The following is a 20,755-nucleotide window of genomic DNA, read 5'->3' on the forward strand; positions in this document are numbered from 1 at the left end:
AAGATGGCCAGCAGAGCTCAGAGCTGGGAGGAAAGACCCTGAAGAGAAAGAGGAAGAAAGTGGGCTTGGAGGAGCAGATCACAGGATCCCACACAGCCGGTGAGGGTTCACTGCACTGGGCACCTAGCTTCCAAGCCTCATCTTGCACATATCCAGCCAGATCTGCTTCTCAATGCATTGACTGTTACTACTAATGAAAAACTAAAAGCAGATTCTCATGTGGTTGTTCTGGTTGTCCTGTCTCCCCACCTACCAGTGAAGCTCCCTCATTCCTATGCTGCTCAGGAGCAGCCTTGCCCTTGAGCTGGATCCTCACACCTTCTCTTAGCATACTACTCTCTCCCTGCTGACCATACCCACTCCAAGCCCCTTGTGCCTTGTCCCATGTGTTCCTCAATCTCTATTTCCAGTCAACGGGGCTGCCCTGAGTTCTAGACTCTGTAAATGGACTTTACGGTTCATCCAAACATGTAAAAACTGTGACATCTTACACAAAAATCTCATTTAAAAAGGGAGGATCCTTCCACACGTAGCCATCCTTCTTGGAGGGAACAAAGAAAGCAGGAGTGGTAAGCAGCTGTCTCCCTATCCCCATTAAAGCCCTCATTGGCCACACGACCCCTGAGTTTGAGACCCTTCCCCTGAGTCTACAACTGAAAACAATCCTTACGTTCATCAGCAAATGAAATGATAAAACACATGGTGGTCTATTCCTGAAGTAGAATATTACTCAGCAATAAAAGAAAGTCTACTGTTGTCCTGCATGCCTAGTTCAGCTGGTTGGAGCGTCGTCACGTGCACCAAAGATTGAGAGTTCGATCCAAGTTCAGGGCTTGTATTGGAGGCAAAAGATTGATTTTTCTCACACACTTTCCTCTCTCTCAAATCAATAAAAGAAAAAACTGAGGAATAAATGAAGGGAATTATTCATACATACAGTTGATGTTGAGTGAACCTTAAAGAAATAATGTAAAGTGTAAGAAAGCAGGTAAAAAATAAAGAATACATGCCATATGATTCCATATATAAAAATTCTGGAATAGGCAAACTAAACCACTGTGGTTGCTGGAGGAGGGGGTGTGGACAAAATGAATGAAAACCTTTTGGGCTAATAGACATGTCTGCATCACAAAGATGACTTCCCAGGTGGATACAAATGTCAAAGTGTGCGAAATCATTCGCTTTAACTACGTGCAGTTAACAGATCAGCTAAACTACCAGAAAAGCTGTTAACGAAATGGAACTGTATACTAATTCTGAAAGTTAGTGTTTTTCCTGAAGAATACTATCCAGGGACATCTTTCTGTGTCAATGACTACAAAAAATGCCCATCTTTGCAGAGTTTTGTGATTACCATCACATTTCTTCATCCTGATTTCTTCATTCAGTCTGATAGGTAGACATCTACAGCATTTCTCTTGATATTTCTTCCTATAAAACTCTGGGGAATTTCGGTCAAGATGGAGGTATAGATAAACAGGCTTTGCCTTGTCGCACAACTATGGAAAAAATTACAACTAGACTGACAACCATGAACTTAAAGAAGCAATATTCATCCAGGCGGGTAGGAGGGGCAGAGTCACAGAGATGGACAGAAAAGAGAAGAAATGGGGTGTAGCATGGAGAGATAGTGGATAAAAACAGGGAAGGATACTTCACAAGCGAAGAATCCCAGCCCCAGGCCTGACCACACAGCCCACTGTTTCAGGCCAGGAAGATCAAACCCCATAACTTCTGGCTATAAAAATCAGTAGGTGTTGGGGTGGCACAAAAGATACTGCTGGATTTTCAGGAGACTCCTCCTAAAGGCTCCCCACAGACTTAGGACTTACTCAGTCCCACGCACTCTGAGATTCAGCACCAGTACAGCAGCTAAGAGGGCACCAGTGATATACGGGGAGAAAGCGAAGTGTCTGGAAACACAGTGAGTGCCAGGAGGCAACTCCCTCCCAGGCAAAAAGCCAAAAGCCAGGAGCCACCACTGTGTCCGCTCCAAGTTTTCTGCCCACATAGATCCAAAAATGTGTGACATGGGTTGCCCTGCCTTGGCATTACATAAAGCTCTGCCCCACACAATTTACATGTGCCTCTTCTACAATAGGACACACTGCTAACACAGGGAGTCAAAGTAGCTCTATCTAATATACAGAAACAAACATATGGAGGCCGGCAAATTGAGACACAAAGAAATATGGCACAAATCAAAGAACAGAACAAAACCCCAGAAAAAGAACTAAACGAAATGGAGAGTACCACCCTATCAGATGCAGAGTTCAAGAACTGATTATCAGGATGCTGAAAACTCATCGAGTACAGGAACAGAATAAAAAAGACCCAGTAAGAAATGAAGGATTCAATAAGTGAAATAAGCTGAAATCTACAGGGAACTAACAGTAAAGGAGATTAAGCTGAGAGTAAAATCAATGATTTAGAACATAAGAATGTAATAAGCATTTAGCCCTGGCTGGTGTGGTTCAGTGGACTGAGTGGCAGCCTGCAAACCAAAGGGTTGCCAGTTTGATTCCACATGCCTGAGTTGGGGACAAGGTCCTTAGTTGGGGGCATGCAGAGGCAACCACCCATTAATGTTTCTCTCATTATCTTTCTCCCTCTCTTCCCTCTCTTAAAAATAAATAAAATCTTAAAAAAAAAAAAAAGAAAGAAAGAAAGAAAGCAATAAGTACTTAACCAGATCAGCAAGAAGAAAAAAATAATTTGAAAATACAAGGATAGTATAAACAGCCCCCAGGATATACCCAAAGATGCCAACATATGAATCATAGGAATGCCAAAAGGGGAAGAGGAAGAGCAAGAAATTGAAAAGTTACTTGAAAAAATAATGAAAGAAAACTTCCCTAATATGGTGAATGAAACAGACATACAAGTCCGGGAAGCACAGAGATGCCCAAACAACTTGGACCCAAAGAGGACCACACCAACATACATCATAATAAAAATGCCAAACATTAAAGATAAAGAGAGACTCTTTACAGCAGCAAGAGAACAGCAGAGGCTTACCTACAAAGCAGTTCCCATAACACAGTTAACTGACTTCTCAAAAGAAACTCTACAGGCAATAAGGGACTGGCAAGAAGTATTCGAAGTGATGAAAAGTAAGGTTCTACAATCTCATTGATGCTATCCAGCAAAGCTATCATTTAGAATGAAGGTATAGATAAAGTGCTTTCCAGACAAAGCAGTTTATCACCACCAAGCTATTATTACATGAAATGTGAAAAGGACTTATTTAAGAAGATCAAAACTATGAACATTAATATGAAACAAATTCACAACTATCGCAACTGAATCTAAAAACCAAACTAAGCAACCAGAACTGCAACAGAATCATAGATATGGAGGTCATTTGAAGGGTTATCAGCTGAGAAGGGAAAGAGAAGAATATGGGGAAAAGGTGCAGGGATTAAGCAGCATAAATTGGAAGGTACAGAATAGATGGGGGATGTTAACAGTAGTAGAGGAAATGGAGAAGCTAAAGAACTTACATGCATGACCCATGGACATCAACTAAGGGGGGAAGAATTCCTGGAGGGAAGGGGGCTACTGGGTAAAGGAGGGTAAAGGGGAAAAAATTGGGACAACTGTAATAGCCTAATCAATAAAAAGTATTTCAAGAAGAAATGTACACTTGAATCTTATATGATCCTATTAGCCAATGTCACCACAATAATTTTATTTTAAAAACAAAACAGTGATGTTAGTTAGCCCCTTTTAAAATCAATCACAACAAGTACCTCAAAATGGACTAAAGACCTAAAGAAAGAGATAAAATTCTAAAAGTTGTAGACAAAACAGTAAAGTAAATCTTTGTGTCCTTTGGTTAGGCAACGGTCCTTCAGATATGGCACCAAAAGCACAAGGAACAACAAAATAAATATTTGGACCCCATCAACATTAATAACAAGAGTGTTCCAAATGATGCTACTGAAGAAAAGAAAAGAGTACCTGCAAAATGGGAGTAATAGGTGCAAAGCACATATACCATAAAAGTCTTAGAGCAAAAATTAACAACAAAGAATATGTAAAGAAATTTCAAAATTGAATGATAAGGAAGCAAACAACCCAACTAAAGAAACACTCAAAAGACTTGAACCAGAAACTTCACCGAAGAGAATATACTGATGGCCAATAAGCACCTGGAAAGGTTCTCAATACCACCTGCAAGCTGGGCTGTGCTAAGACTGCAAAAGAGGGAAAACAGCTGAAATGAGCATATTCAGTTCTGACAAGCACACAGACCAATGCAATACCCAGTGCTTGCTGGTGGAAATGAAAAATGAGACAACTGCTTTGGAGAAAAGTTTGGCAGTTTCTGAAAAAGTTAAATATACACCTACGTATGACCCAACCACTCTCAACAGAAAGGACATCATGTGTCTACAGAAAGGTATCCCAATCTGGAAACAATCTACATGTTTGTCTTCAAGTGAACAGATAAACACAAGGTGCTCTATCCATGAAGTAGGATATTACTCAGCAATAATAAGAAGTGACCTTTGCCCTGGCTCGGTGAACCAATCGGATGAAGTATGTCATGGGCAACAAAAGGCTGTGGGTTTGAAACCTGGGCTGAGCCTGTATGAGGCATGTGACTGAAATTTTTCTCTTTTTCTTTCAAATCAATCGTGTGATGACTTAAAAAAAAACATAGAGGGGGAAAAAAGGAAACTATTCATACATACAGTCAACATTAGTAAACCTCAAAGAAGTTATGCCATGGGTAAGAACCCATACAGGGAAAAAAAAAAACAAGACGCCCCAGCTGGTGTGGCTCAGTGGATTGAGTCTTGGCCTGCAAACCAAAGGGTCACTAGTTGGATTCCAAGTCAGGGTGCACACATTTCTATATCTGCGAATTGAATGCTGATAAGCTGGGTCCATCTCCCTATCATTCATTTCCTGTTTTTCTCATTAATGTGTAAGAGCTCTTTTGATATTTATAATCCTCTGACTGTTATACATCCTGTAAATACTCTTCCCCACTTTACCACCTATCAAATTCATTTTTAGCTTTGTGTAATTTGAACGTCCTATATGTCAGATATGTACACTTTTCTACTTCCGTGTCATCCTGACAGGCAGATGGTGAGTAACGTGGCAAAGCTGCCCCCTTACCCAATGACACGAGGTTCCAGTAGGTCTCCATCATCACGTCCCTGTACAGGTCCTTCTGCGCAGGCTTCAGCTGCTGCCACTCCTCCGGGGTGAAGTCCACAATCACATCCCTGAATGCCACCGACCCCTGTAAGAGGAAGCGCATACCGCTCACCACAGGGCCCTCCTCACAGAGGTCAGGAGGTGCGGCCAGAAGGGCCAAGAAGACCAGGGAAGGCGCACAGGATGCACCTGACATGGTGTCAACACAGTGTGGAGCTCTGAAGGGCCTCACTACTCAGTGTCCTCAGTGCCTAACTACAGTGGGTGGTCCTCAGATGGGCAAATAAACTATGGGGCTATTCATAGGAAGGCAAACACCACAATGCAAAAAACCTGAACAGACACATCTCCAAAGAGGAGATACAAATGGACAATATACATATGAAAAAAGGCTCCATGTCACTCATCATCAGAGAGCTGCAAATTGAAACGTCAATGACATATCAGCTCACACATCTTAGATGGAAACTCTCACTGCCAATACCATCTGGTCAATACCATCCAGACACCATCCAGACACGTGCCTGAACAGTGGCACTTCACAGGGGTGTCTGGGAACTTGGAAGCTGTGGTCTGAGGATGAGTCCATGGGCGAGATTCCAGGAGGGACTGGTGGTTCAAGACCTGAGGCTTAAACGGTATACTGGAGCCTTGACAATACTGATGCCAAAATATCCAAATCAATAAAGTTACTGGTGAAAATGAAAAATGTGTCTTTTACTTCACAGAAAAATAATTAACAGTCTTTTTGGACAACCCAGTAAGTATGATCTACTGAAATTACCATAAAGGTCAGAAACTCATCCACAATCTCCCAAAGTTTTCTCCTGCCCCCTTTATTGTTGTACTAGTTTCATTTTAACTTTTTCAATATAACCCCTGGCCTTGGCTGGTGTGCTGAATGGATTGCGTGCCTGCCTGCAAACCATGATTTCAACGGTTCCATTCCCGGTCAAGGCACATGCCTGGGATGCAGGCCAGGTTCCCATGCAGGCCAGGTTTGGGGGCATGTGAGAGACAGCTGATTGATGTCTCTCTCTCACATCAATGTTTCTCTCCCTCTCCTTCTCCCTCCCTTGCCTTCTCTCTATAAAATCTTTAAAATAAATAAACAGATAAAACTCCTGCTGAACGACATTCCTAAGTCTGCTCACCTGAATCAACTCACTCAATGAAATTTTTACCAAGCAGGTTCCATGCTTGGAGCCTGGGCTGGGACAGACTGGAAACCCAAGTTGGTCCCGGGCGGCTGGGTGCCCACATTCTACAACAAGTGTGGGAGGTGAGACACAGGGCTCCTCCTCAGAAGGGTTGGGAGATTCCCCTAGAAAGGGGGCTTCCCTCCAAGTGTATCAAAACCCTCTGAGTGCTCTGTTGGCACATGACTGAGGCCACTCATTCAAGGATTCCATCTGTTTCGGATTTTTGTCTAATAGCGCAAACCACTTTGGTGCAAGAAAAACCTCACCTAGTTCCAAAGAGCTGAAATCAGGCTCTATTTTCTTTTATCCTCAGTTGAGGGTACATATATTGATTTTATAGGGAGAGGAAGGCAGACTCAGAGAGAGACAGAGACATCGGTCTGTTTGTGTCATGCATGTGTCCTGACAGGGGATTGAACCCACAACCTTTTGGTGTATCGGACAATACCATAACCAAGTGAGACACCCAGCCAGGGCAGGCTCTCTTTTTAGAAAAATCAGAATGAAATTACACTAAAAGAGATTAAGAAAAAGAAATTTAACCCCCAAGAGCGAACAACAGAAATACGTCAACCATCCAGAAATCCTAAACAATGTTGGTAAAATAGGAAACCAAGACAACCATTACAGAAAATGTAAAAATGGAGATGTTATGGTGGAGTCATGTTGGAAAACAGTCAGATCATTCCTTAAATGGTTAATATGCTAATATCTCAGGACCCATTATTTCCTCTCATACACTCAAGAGAAACGAAATCAAACAAAGTACTGTATGTAAATGTTCACAGCAGAATCACTAATAACAACCAATCAGTGGAAACAAACCAAAAGTACACCACCTGATAAATGCATACAACAGTCTACCAGTACAATGGAATAGTATACAGCCATGACAAGGGTCACCTAATACAACATGGAGGTACATAAAAAACATGATGTCCAGGAAAAGCATCCAAGATACAAAAACCCACATGTTGTATTATTATAGTTATAGAAATGTCCAGCCCTGACCGGGTCACTCAGTTGCAGCATGGTGTGTACAACTAAAGGTTAACAGTGTGGTCCCAAATGGACTGCATATGGGAGGCAACTGATGGATGTTTCACTCACATTGATGTTTCTTTTCTACTTTCTCCCTCCATTCCTTTCCCTCTAAAAATAAATAAATAAAATCTTAATAAAATAAAAACAATTTGCACACCATAAACAGTGAATAAACATTTCTGACATATCAATCCTCACATTCCTGTCTGGTGTGGGTCATTGGACTGGGTGCTGGCTTTGGAACCAAAAGATCTCTGTTTCTATTCAAATCAGGGCACATGCCTGGGTTGTGGACCAGGTCCCCTGGTTCAGGGCGTGCAACAGGTAGTCAAAGGATGATTCTTCACATCCACCTTTCTCTCTCCCTCCCTCTTTCCCCACTCTCTAAATATAAATAAAAAAATCTTTAAAAAAATCAAGCCTCACTAATACCACAAAGATTGTATTCAGAAAGAGATCACATGACATCAGTTGTCACCTACCACAGGGATAGTTTTTACCATTTGTTATTTACACTCTATGAGCAGAATAAGCACAAAACAAGGACCTACGTGAAAGAGCGGCAGCCCCTGCTGCACGGTGGAGGGAGAATAAACTGTCCCAACCCCTAATTACATAGACTCCTGAAAGGCGTTAAATAAACCCACCCCAACATTCCTCTGCGAGGAATCGCGGAGAAAGTAATCACAAAAAACTCTGGCTGGTATGGCTCAGTGGATTGAATGCTGGATTGCAAAGCCAAGGGCGCTGGTTTGATTCCCAGTTAGGGCACACGCCTGGGTTGTGGGCCAAGTGCCCAGCAGGGGGTGTGCGAGAGGCAACCACACATTGATGCTTCTCTGCTTCCCTTTCTCTAAAAATAAAATAAACAAATTCTTAAAAAAAAAAAAAAAAAGAAAAAGAAAAAAACATAAAAAGCCCTGGCTGTTGTGGCCCAGTGGATTGAGCACCAGCCTGCAACTGAAAGGTCTCCTGTTTCATTCTGAGTCAGTGCACATGCCTAGGCTACTGGCCAGAGACCCTGTAAGGGCCAGTGAAAGACAACCCATCAACGTTTATCTCGCACACTGATGTTTCTTTCCCTATATCTCTCCATCCCTACTCCTCTCTCTAAAAATTAAATAAAATGTTTACACAGCTGCTCCACATTCATAATTAAAAATAAAGATAAAAAAATCATACAAAATGCAGGGCAAATACTTATGCCCTGGCCCGGCCACATGGCTCAGAAGGCTGAAACACTGGCCTATAAACCAGAGTTGCGGGTTCTATACCAGGTTGGAGTGCATGTGGCAGGCAAACAATCGAAATTTGTCTCTCACAAAGTTAGAATCGGTGCCCTATTCTAACTCTTCTTTTCTCCCTAAAACTCAATGAACATATCCTTTGTTGACAATGAAAAAAAAGTTTACCCCCCAGACATAAATACATATAAATTTACTGATTTGAGAGACAAAGAGAAATAGATGTTGTTCCACTTATTGATGAATTCATTGGTCGCCTTTCGAAAGTGCCCTGACCAGGGATTGAACCCACACCTTTGGCAAATCAAGATGATCCTCTAAACAACCGAGCTGTATCTGTACATTTTTATTGTAAAGTATTTCTCCCATAGAAGGGAATTTAGAGAAAATACCACAAACAGACACCCACTAAAACAGAAAACATCACGATGACAGAGAGGGACATTCACAGGTCCCTCACCACAGGCGTCCTCCACCCATTCTATTCCAGTCCCCTGGGCATTTAGTGCCGCCTGCCTACTTCTGAAGGTCCCTCATCCAGCATTTCCTGTCTGAGGCCTCTGTCACACTTCACTGAATATGTTTAAGCTGCCACATCCCAGATGCCCACAGGCATCTCCTGAGAGCCCCCAGGGTAGGACAGCTCACTCCTGAGCCATCCTGTCCCCTGCGGTTGAAAAATACCAGTGTCAGGACAGTATTCTCCTAATTCAGGGTGGACAAAACCCCAAGAGACGGGAGAGGGGCCTGGGCCCTGATGGGACTGGGGGGGCCGAGGGTCATCCCTGCCCAGATGTATGACCCAAAGGAAGGAGGAGCCAGAAAGTGACATGACTCACCAGGATGTTCTTGGTCCGCAGCTGGGTGGCCATCCTTCCAGTGCCCATGGCGACCCGGGCATGAGCAGGCTGTGTGCAGGGGGAGAAAGAGAAAGGCACAGTGAGAGATCAGGTGGACACCTAGCTCTCAAGGTAGACATGACAGACACAGCCACTAGGAGACAGGAAGACAAGGACATGCACAGACATTAATAGTGAATGCATGCAGGGGCCCATGCCTCCAAGGTCTTCCGACTGACATCCCTGATTTAAGGCTCCAGACATCCTGCCATGTGGGGGTTATTGCCACTCACCCCAGTACACGGATGAGGAAACTGAATCCCAAAAAGATAAGCCATGTGACCAAGAAGATACAAGTGGAATTAGGGTGGGGCTGAGTACATCAGGGTCCATGTCCTTGGTGCACGTTCACACCCACACATTGACACTGTCCCAGTGCCAACGTGCATACAGGCAGTCCCATAGCCTGGAGAGAGGAACGGGACCCTCTGCCCTCTCAGCCCTGGGTTTGGTTTACCCAAGAAGCACAGTGGGCCCAGGGCAGCTGGCACCGCTAGGTGCCCTTGATAATATCATCATCTCTTTTAATACTATAAGAGAAAACGCAAATCTAATCCAGTCTCGACTATTTTTGTCTTTACAGCAATGTAATCACTACTCCAATTTTACTTTACTTAAAGGAGGCCGGGAGGGCACCATAGCCCTGGAAATAGGATGTGCACGGGGATGGTGACCACTGAACCCAGAATGCCCCAGATCTGTGGCTGCAGGGCCAGGGGTGATGGGTGCTCCTACTGCTCCTCTTCGATCGAAGCTCTCTAACATCCTGGCGGCCAATGTTTCTAAGGGGAAACAAGGATTTCCCACTGTGGGGTGGTTAGTGTGGGGGCTCTGGTACCGGGACACCTGGGTGTGGAGTTGGGAGATTCCCTTAAAGTCTCTGAGACTAAGTTTCCCCAGCTGCAAAATGGAGATGGTGAGGGTCCCTCTCTCAGACTCACCGGGAGGCCTCTAAAATGCCCAGAACAATACCCTCCAACACACACACCCTCCCTGAACAAATTCATCCCCCTCAGCACGGGATCGGGGTCGCTGACCCTCTTCCTCAGCCCCGCACCTGGCGACCACACACGCCCTGCCCTCCCGGGGGCCGGGGAGCCTCTGAGGGCAGGACCGCCATGGGCTGCGGGGCCCGCGGGCAGGCAGCGCCGCCAGGCCCGCCTGTGCAGGAGGGCGTCTTCCCCGCGCTCCCGGGAAGGCACCCCCGTCGCACCCTCACACACGTCAGCCGCGCCCAGAGACAGAGGCGCAGGGGCGCACAGACAGCGGGAGGATCGGACAGGAGAGGCGCAGCCCCACACGCGCAGACACACTCACACCTGACACACAGACCGGCGCCAAGGAAGAGACGAGACGCAGGGGGACCCCTGGACGGCGCCCTCACGCTGAGACGCCGCGGACGGAAACAAAGGCAGACGCGCACACGGACGTGGACACAGAGGGACCCCGGAGAGGCCAAGACGGGCAGGAGACACACACGAGCAAAGGCGAGACAGAGGTTCTGCCGGAGATACGCGGTGACACACACGAAGTCACACAAACAGAGCCTCAGGCATCACCATCACCCGCAGGACCACACCCAGCTCCGCACCCTGTCTCCTCCCGCCTCTCCCAATTCCGCACAGGCTCCCCGCGAGGTTACCTCAGAAAAGTGATCGCTGTCCGCGAGGCTCTGGGATCGCACTGCGTCTGCGCGGATTGCCCTACTACACTTCCCAGAAACCCCCGCGCCCGTCCCGTCCTCTCCTGATTCCGCTCAGAGCGAGAGCGGCTGAGCCGAAGGGCCCCAGAGCGGTGGTCGCGAGACTCCCTGTCCCAGAAGGCCTCGCGGTACCCGGTGAAGAAGGCGGGGTTCTGGAGGGATCTGGGGCGTCAGGGCGGAGAAAACGCGGTGGATCAGGGGGCGGGACTGAACTGCCGGGCAGGGCTGGTACCCTCAAGAAGCGGGCTGTGCGTGAGTGTGCGAGGAGAGTGAAAGGTAAATTGTGGTACACGGGGGCAGGGTGCTGAGTGAGCTAGAGAGGAGGGACGGAGAAATTGCAGAAAAGGCGAAGCGTGAGAGGAGGCCGGAAAAGACATTGTAGCTGCACCCCAGACCTCTTGCTTAGTAGCCCGGGGTCCCCGTAGGCGTGCTAACTTGCAGAAAATTTGTAAAGCCTGCAGAGACCCAAGCGAGCAAATGATTCTACACAGAAAGGGAGTATCAGCTCTTCGCGTTAAGTGCCAGCTCCTGTTCAGGCCGTGTTATTGTTACAGACCCAAAGTGGGGGTACCGCTGCCCATGGCCCCCAGTAAGAAACCTCTATAGCAACAGCCTGGTGAGAAAGAGGCTTTTCATTCAAATTCTGCAGGTTTGGGAAGAGTAGCAGATGCTTGTCCCATAGTTTAGTCCTTCCGAGAAAACGAGGAAAACCTCCAGCCGTTCTCATCCAAACAAGAACAGAAAGCCGCGTGCCGACTTCCTGCTTGAAAGTACCATCTTTTGGCTGCTGGTACCGTCAGCAGTCAACCAGGCAGCTCAGCTTGCTACTGGCTGCTGTCCACTTTCAGGCTACCTCCTGGAACCTACAGGCCCGGTTAGCCAGGTCGCTTCCCGAGCCACAAGGTCCGGGGAACTAACGGGGTAGTATCTTCGCCAGTCGGGCAAGAAACTGACCCTTTCTTACCCTGCGTTTATAACAGTTTCAGGTGTGGGACGGTCTGCGCAGAAGACCTCCCAAATTCCCTTGTGCTGGGGAGGGAGCGGTCTACCCACGACCAATCGCTTCTTCTCCCCAGGCTAGACTGACAGGCTAGTCCAGCACCTCCGCCCGGCGGCACATTTGTGGTGCACGTGCCCATCTGGCCCCGGTCTTATCTCCCCCCCCCTCCCCCCCGCCAACCATCAGGTATCAGTAGTGGGTAGGAGGGCTTTCCCCCATCTGCTCACCTTGCTAGCATTGCGTCTTCTCAGTGCAGTACTTCCTCCTGCAGCCATCTTGCTTGGGGTAGATTATCTTCCAGGATAGGATGCGGCACATTCAAGGCAGGAGCTCCATTACCAGGCAAACGCCTCTCTGCCTCACCATTGCCCAGGGCAGATGGCATCCCCTCAGGTGGCCCCTCCTGTTCCTGCCCTTGCCTTCTCCCAGCGGTCTTCCCTAACTATCTGTATTATTAAGATGCACAAACACATTTAGTCCTGGAAACCAAGCTATTTTGCAGAAGAGATGTGATACAAAAAGGGAGGACACAGGAGAGGAAACTTTGATATTTGGAGTGGGAAAGAGGTCTCCAGGTGGGGACTCTTACACCATAAACTACAAAGCGAGTGCAAAGGCATTTGCTGGAAGTCCAATGACCATAAAACTGCCAACTGCAGCCACCTCTCACGCCCCTACTGGGGGCCTGGTCTGCAACCCAGGCATGCTCAGTGACTGGGAATCAAACTGGCGACCATCTGGTTCGCAGGCCGGCACTGAATCCCCTGAGCCACACCAGCAAAGGTTGACTGTTTTACTTAAAGGTTACATGAATAAAGCGTGATGCCTGTAAATGTAAAATATTGCAATGACTTGATGTCATTACAATGTCCAATGACTTGGACAACTCATTACACTGAAAAGAAATGGAGTGAGCTAATCAAGTCCACTTGTTGGCTGGGTACAGCCAATGGCCTGCCCACTTGAGTCATCCACGATCATGGAATCGCTGTTGGATGACTGCCAGGAGACCACACCATGCACCAGGGATCTGTTTTCCCTCCTCTGGGCCATCAGCGGTGGCCCACAAAACAGGACTGTGTGGCACCAAGTGAAGACTCCTGTAAGAAGGATCACCCCACAAGGAGAATATACTCCGCTTTTTTAAATTTTTATTTATTTGAGAGAGAGAGAAAGAAGAGACATAGATTTTTTTTTTCTTGTCCCACTCATTGATGGATTCATTGGTTTTTTCTTATATGCACTCTGAGCAGGGATCGATCCCACAATCTTAGCATATCCGGGCAATGCTTCACCAGATGAGCTGTCAGCAGGACCCCAGTTATAGGCCAGGTGGGTAAGTACTCTCTGCTCTGTCTAATCCACTGGAGAACTTCAGTAAATTAGCAGCTGTACAGAAGTGGGACACAGTCTTAAGTATTAATCACCGTCAGCTCGCACCCTTCGGGTGATGCACGGGAGGGTGCAAGGTCACGGCCTGGGGCGGGGGCTTCAGCGGCCTCAGTCAGCAGCTATTTACTGACGTTCACGGAAGCATCTCAAAGAATTAACAGTATGTACAAAATAGTAATCAATTCCCCATTTGTTAATAAATGCTTTATGTATTATTTTGTTAATAGAGCACCATTCCTATATCATTTGCTATTTATCTTTGGTAATAGATTGCTATCAACATCAATACTGAAGTATTAAGGGAAACATGACCTAGGCTGAGGGTGAGACATAGATTAGGTAATGCCCCCGCCTGACGGAAGGCACTTTTTTCCCACAAGGATTCCGGCTGCACGGGGTGTATTGGGGATAGTTTGTGATGTGAGAGAGGACTTTTCTCCTGTAACTGAAACAGGCCTGCGGGGAGGGAGCCAAAAGCCCGGTTTCAACAAAAGGTTTGAGCGGAAGAGGCACTTTCCATTCCTGCTGCTGAAGGTCTGGGCCCTGCCACCTGGTCTGAGTGTTCCCAAGCCACAAATGCAGGGCTGGGAGGGGCTGGTGGCCTCATACCTTGGGCAGGCCTGCTGTGTTCCTGGGGTTCCTCTGGGGTATTTGGACCCCCTCTTCCCCGCAAGCATTCACACTCATTTTGACAGGACAACCTGTACCTGTAGCTTCTGAAATGACACCGGTCTTCTTTAATGTAAACTTTATTATTAAAAAAATTAACAGACCCCTATGAGAAACTATGGCATCTGATGCAATTACTGTACTTCCAAATGCTGAGAAAAATTTTCTTCCCCTCATAAACCACCTGGCACCTTCTACTGCTGCAGGAGAAGCTGGGAGCCGGGTGTGGAGTAAATGAGGACACCCACAGATGTGACGACCTGACTTCTGGACTAGATCCAGGCACATGTGACAAAGTGACAGTGCCATGGAGCTCACCTTCCCCTCTTCCTTTCTCCCTTCTCTCCTCCACTTTACTATCCAGGAGATGGAGACCAGAGTCACTAAGTGTGTTGCCCAAGCTCCTATAACAATTTCTTCCATTTGGGTCTGGAGCCACAGAAGCCTTGGCCACACTTCCAGATACTAGACCTGTAGCGGGGCTTGCTTTCCACGCAGCACAGCCAATGCTAGGAAAGTTGCTCCTGTTCTGGTGTGGCCTGTCCCCAGTGCCCACATTCCTACAACACACCTTGGCAGCACTTCTCCTGAGTCCTACCTGTGAGCTCCAATGTCCTTTCTCACACTGGCGCGTGGGCTCAAGACGCGCCTACCGGGGGGTGGATTCTGAGTTCCAGACTCCCATTCTGTGGTACAGGTACATCCTCCTCTGGTTTTGGGTGAGGATGAAGTTCCTGACGAAGTTTTGACCAGTTGCCACTCTCGTAGGGCTTCTCTCCCACTTAGGTCTCCACTGGAGGGTGAGCGAGAAGTCCCTGACAAAGACATTGCGGCACTGGCTTCACCTCTATGGCTACTCACCAGTGTGGCTGGTCAGGTGCATGTGCAGGGACAAGCGCTCTGGAAGATAAGCACTTGTTGGCCTTCTCCTCAATGTGTACATGCGCTGGTGGATGGTGAGGCATGACTGCTGGGTGAACTGTTTACCGCACGCGGCACGCAGGAATGGCTTCTCCCCATATGGGTTACTTGGTGCTTCTTCAGGCACCAGTGATAGCCATGATCCTGCTGCACTCCATGCAGTGGAAGGCCTTTTTCCCTGTGGGAAGTTTAGAGGGTGGACAAGTGTTGAAGTACCTGAATTCTTCTCATACCTGGTGAATAGGTGTCTACTCACTGTACACTGTCGTTCCCATCTGCATAGGGCAAGCAAGTGGCTTTGCTGTTCGAATGCCTTAAATTCATGATATTCAGGGTCTAACACTTAGGACGTATACAATCTCCTGCTATAGGTCCTTGGATCCACTGTTGCCGACCCATTTGCCAACCATGTCCCTACCTCTTCAAGGTACAACTCCGGGGCCCATTCCTCCCAGGTCCTTCCACCGGCACTACAATGGATGGTCTGTCTTCGCAAAGGTCCTCCAGTGGGTCCGTTTCTTCAATGTCAGGTCTAGCCCCCCAAGTCTGGGGTGGAGAGGAAAAGAGATGACAATACGTGCAGTTAACAACACGGGGAGGAGGGACCTCCCCAAGACACCACAAGGCACAGCCTGAGAGAAGGGCACAGCTCTCTTCTTACTACCTGGGAACATGCCCCAATGTCCCCTTCTGAGAGAGGCCCCCCTGACTGCCAGAGCTCAGACAGCCCCGCCCCTCGCTTTCTATTCATCACCTGTGATCTCGCTCAGACATGAGCGGCAGGGACTCTGTGAGACAAGGAGCTGTGGTTCGCTCACTGTGGGACTCCAGTGCCTAGACCATTCCAGGCACAGAAGAGGCACTTAGATACTTAGACAAGCGACTCACAGTTCACCTGTAGCCTTTTGTCTCTTGAGATTCCTGCTTATCAGAGGATGCAGAAATCCTAGGTCTTCGTGTATTAGGCATCTACTTTCTTATATCTTCAAACAACCTCTTCCCCCACCAGTAAGCTGGAAAGAAAATAAGGTACTTCTGGACCTAACTCCCCCTCTACCATCATCACACACTGTTGTCACTGTCACGTGAACATCCCTGTGCCATATCAAATTCAGCAGTGAAAAAATTCCAACTTCCAACTTGCATCTCCTCCTCTGCCACTTCTTGCCACCTCTCAGCCCCTCTGGAAAGCAAGTGATCACCTGTAAGGACACATTACCTTCTATGTAGCTTTTTAAACAAACTTGGGCCAAAGGAAAGTGCCGCCAATGAAATTTCATGTCATGGGGAGTTTATTGGGTAAATGAGCATCCATGATAAAGATGAGAAATCTTTCAAACCTCCTAATGCTGCTGATGGCTATATTAGCATCAGGTGGGGAGATGGACAGATGTAATTTCCTGATAATATTTCTCTCTGGTCATGGGAGACTAGCAAACCCCAGGGAAATCTCTTCTGATAACAGGTATGAGACATGCTTCTATTTAAACCTCCTGTCCATCTTAGGAAGTGATGATAAAATTACAATGATGGCACATAATTAAAGAGGAAGGAACTTAACAATGCCCAGATTAGCCCTGGCTGTTGTGGCTCAGCGTATAGACTGCAGATCTGTGAACCAAATGGTTGCTGGTTCGATTCCCCAGTCAAGGCACATGCCTGCGTTGTGGGCCAGGCCCCCAATAAGGGGTGCATGAGAGGCAACCACACATTCATGTTTCTCTTCCCCTCTCCCTTACTCTCTAAAAATAACTAAATAAAGTATTTGAAAAAAATACAAAAATACGCATGCCCATTTTGTAGCCACTCTTATCAAGACAGCCATGTCCCATTAATCCCACTAGCCCTTTCAGGACCACTACCAGAGACACTAAATATTTCATATGTCGTGAGACGTGCCACTGGGCCAAGTTATGTCCAAAACCTGACAAGCCCCCACAGGCACTATTGGCATCAGTGCAAGGAGGCACCGTATCCCTCAGGCCCAAGGGCCCTCGGCTGTCACAGCCTTATAAATAGGATTGAAGCTGCCCCCCCACCCAAAGTTGGACACACCTGAAGAGGTCACCATTAGTGAACTGAAGCCTCAGGTATACATGCATGTGGCAGGAAAGACAGTAATTTTGTTACTGAGTACTAGGTCCACCTACTCTATCCTTCCTTTCTTCTCTGGACCCCTCCCCTCACAATCCTGCGCCATCCCAGGAGTAGCAGTAAAGCCTACAACCAGGACTTCCTTTTTATTTTTTAAGATATTGGACACATTTATTGAAATGATGTTAATTGAGAAGGGCAGAAGCCATCGTATTGTGATCACTGAATCTACAGTTGTGCAAACATGTCTGTACATTAGAAAAGATTAGACAAGAGCAGAAGTGTTGTGAATATTCACATTTGGTAAATTGAGTTTTTTTAAAAAACTGATTACCAAAATGTGTAAATATAACTTCTAAGAAATTGAGGTTTTCTTTAACTTGTCTCCTTTTTCGCTATTTTTATAGACCACCCCCAGCCATTGCCCATGGAGATTACTTTAGCACCAACAGAGAGTGTTTTCCATACGGGAAAGGTGGTGACCTATCGCTGCAGTCCTGGAACAAGAAGGGAAGTCTGTTCTCATGGGTGAGAAGTTAATATACTGCACCAGCAATGATCATTTTGGCACCTGAAGCGGCCCTCTGCCTCAGTGCCTTATACATAATACATGCACACCTTCAGATATCAAAAATGGAGTAAGATAGTGTGAGAACAGAAGCTTCTTCCCCTTAAATGAAGTCATGAGGTTTAGTTGTCAGCCTGGCTTTGTCATGAAAGGACCCTCCAGTGTGCGATGCCAGGCCCAAAACAGATGGGAGCCGGAGTTGTCCAGCTGCTTCCAGGGTGAGTCCGACTGAGGCTTTGACGGGGCCTGCAGAGGACCCGAGCTGTAGGGGGTCCAGGAAAGTGGTGCTTGTTCTGGTGGAAAGATGCTTGGTGAACAGTGTGAATCAAGTTTCTTAGGATGAAGCCCTGATCTCTGGCGAAGGCGGGCGCAGAGTGGTCTAGACACACTTGAGGAAAGACTGGAGACGGATGCTTTGGGGAGAGAACTGAGAGAGCAGTGGTGGCGGTGGGGCGGGGGGGGGGGGGGGGGGATGCCGGTGCTGATTCATCCTCCGGCAGCAGCAGCCATCCCGCTCAGGCAGAGACCACGCCCCTTCCCCTTTCCTTTTAAATAGGCAGATACACACAGACAGAAGCCACTGCTTAACTGGGCTGACCTCCCTCAGGGATTTAGGGACAGCCCTCCCTTACTGAGGCATCAGCAGAGGACTTAGGGGACCTGTCACTTGAGGGGGGTAGCTGAGAAATCCAATATGTGATTGATTTACTTATCTATTACCTCACAGAGAACCTGGGCTGTAAACATATAATACAGACCCTAGATTGCCTTACACCATTAATCTAAGACAAACAGAAAAGGCACTATGGAAATATAGAAACAAACTTAAAGCTACCAACACTCACAAGTCAAACCAGGGGACATAGTCTATTTGAAAAACCTAGAACAACTATTCTGTCTCAACTCCAACCCAGATGAAAGGGTCCACACAGGTCCTACTAAACACCCCAACTACAGTAAAGCTCACAGGGACAGCCACTTAGGTCCACCGACCTCAAATTAACCCTATGTCTTAGAAGTCCCCACAGGCTCCACAGCCTGATATGCTTATGAACCCATCAGAGACCTCAAATTGCTCTTCAAGAGACTAAAACCTCTTAAATAAGGCAACACCTAGGCCTTAGTAGAATTGTCTTTCTCATGTTTTTAACACTCTACCAGTCTGTCAACGTGCTCAGCCTCCTCTCCTTGAAAGGAATTTTTCTATCCCTATTGGATTTAAAGCTTATCATAGACTCCCAGGTCCTCCACGCTACTCAACTTTTGCCAACTTTATCGCTTCCAGGACACAACAATTACTGTCAACCCCTGGAACCCCCGACTCCAGACATCTATCATGGACCAGAGGACAGGCACTTCCCTCCACTCCTCTGGTTAAGAGTTAGCAAGAGGATGGAACCCAAGGAAGTATCAGTTTCCCTTTATAGCACAAAGTACCCACAGAGGTCAGTGGTCCAAAGTCCCCAAATTTTTGTGTTCTGAATGCTTGAGGGGGAATGTTAGGTAGGGCAGTTAGTCAGTTAAGACAGGGGGGAGGAGGAGCTATATCACCTCGTCATCTGAGGAGAGTCCTTAAAGTTCTGTGTGCTGGGAAAGGAAGCCTCCGTAACTAATCGGGACAGAAGGAGGGTTACCCAGAAGCACTACCCACTACCCTCCATGAGGAGGGTCCCAGTCCAAGGTCAGGTGGGTAAGTACAGTGCGCTCTGTCTGTTCCACCAGAGCACTTCAGTAAATTAGCAACTGTACAGAAGTGGGAGCCAGTCTAAATATCAGTCGCTATCAGCTTGTACCCTTCTGTGACTTGGAGGAGGGGGCAAGGTCCCAGGGCTCGGGTTGGGGTTTCGGGGGCCTCAGTCAGCAGCCATTTGACGATGTTCACAGGAGCATCTCAATGAAGTAACAACCTGTACAACAGTAGTAGTATTTTTCTACGACTATGTATATATATTTAAAAAGTCACATGTAAAAGTATATAGATGTACTTTTTAAAATCACAAAAATACTGCCTTATAAGGACGAGTAGGTGGTTCCCTGCCTTTGGACACCTACGAACTGGAGGCCAAGAAACATGGACTTGGAGAAAACTGAGGCCAGTTTGCTCCCTGCAGGCTCAAGAGCAACCATTGTACACAGAATGAAAAATAACAAAGCGTGAAAGGATTTAACTTAATTTAAAAATATAAATAAATAAATAATGGACCCTGGCTGATGTGGCTCAGTGGATTGTGTGCCAACCTGCAAACCAAAGGGTTGCTGGTTCAATTCCCAACTGGGGCATATGCCTGGGTTGCAGACCAGGTCCCCAGTCATGTGCGCAAGAGGCAACCACACAATGATGTTCCTCTCCCTCTCTTTCTCCCTCCTTTACCCTCTCTCTAAAAATAAATAAAATCCTCAAAAAAAATAAATGGGCATAAAGTCTCACTATGCAACACGAATTAGTCCCAGAGATCCCCTGCTGAACATTATCCTCTAATTAATGATACCTCGTTGTACACTTAAAATTTTGCTAAGAGGGTAGATCTCAGGCTCTGTTTGGGTGGTAGGTGCATTGGAGCATCGTTCTGTACACCAGGTTTCAGGTTGCTACAGAACAAGCTGGGATTCTGCTGGCTGCCACTGCCCTCTAGGAAAAATTCCAGAGGCAAAGGTTTGGTAAGAAAGGACTCTTTACTTGAAATCTTCTCAAGAATAGTCACTTAGGCCTATCAAGTCACAGCTTTAATCACTTAACCCCATCAATTAAAGACTAACCTTTAACACCTGAGTTCTATCTTTTCCCCTGTTAATTTCTATAGGATAAGTTTACAAGCTAAGACAAAATAATACACAAAAGCCACAC

The 20,755-nt window shown here is 46.8% G+C and overlaps 1 protein-coding gene and 1 non-coding gene across 2 annotated transcripts in view; one reads left to right on the plus strand and one right to left on the minus strand.

Moving 5' to 3' along the window:
* LOC129082438 (zinc finger protein 569-like) overlaps window positions 1–20,755 on the minus strand; it is a 28,183-nt gene that overhangs the window by 2,683 nt on the left and 4,745 nt on the right. The window contains 4 exon segments of the mRNA XM_054588138.1: window positions 5,134–5,260; window positions 9,505–9,573; window positions 11,272–11,428; window positions 14,981–15,120. Of these exon segments, the coding sequence (XP_054444113.1) occupies window positions 5,134–5,260; window positions 9,505–9,573; window positions 11,272–11,428; window positions 14,981–15,120 (493 nt within the window).
* LOC129082634 (small nucleolar RNA SNORA38) lies at window positions 19,915–20,046 on the plus strand. Its single transcript, XR_008530428.1, has one exon. It is a non-coding gene; the product is annotated as a small nucleolar RNA SNORA38 (small nucleolar RNA).

This window comes from Pteronotus mesoamericanus, unplaced genomic scaffold (assembly GCF_021234165.1).
Source record: "Pteronotus mesoamericanus isolate MK-2021 breed Mesoamerican mustached bat unplaced genomic scaffold, CSHL_Meso_final scaffold_128, whole genome shotgun sequence".
Taxonomy (NCBI): domain Eukaryota; kingdom Metazoa; phylum Chordata; class Mammalia; order Chiroptera; family Mormoopidae; genus Pteronotus; species Pteronotus mesoamericanus.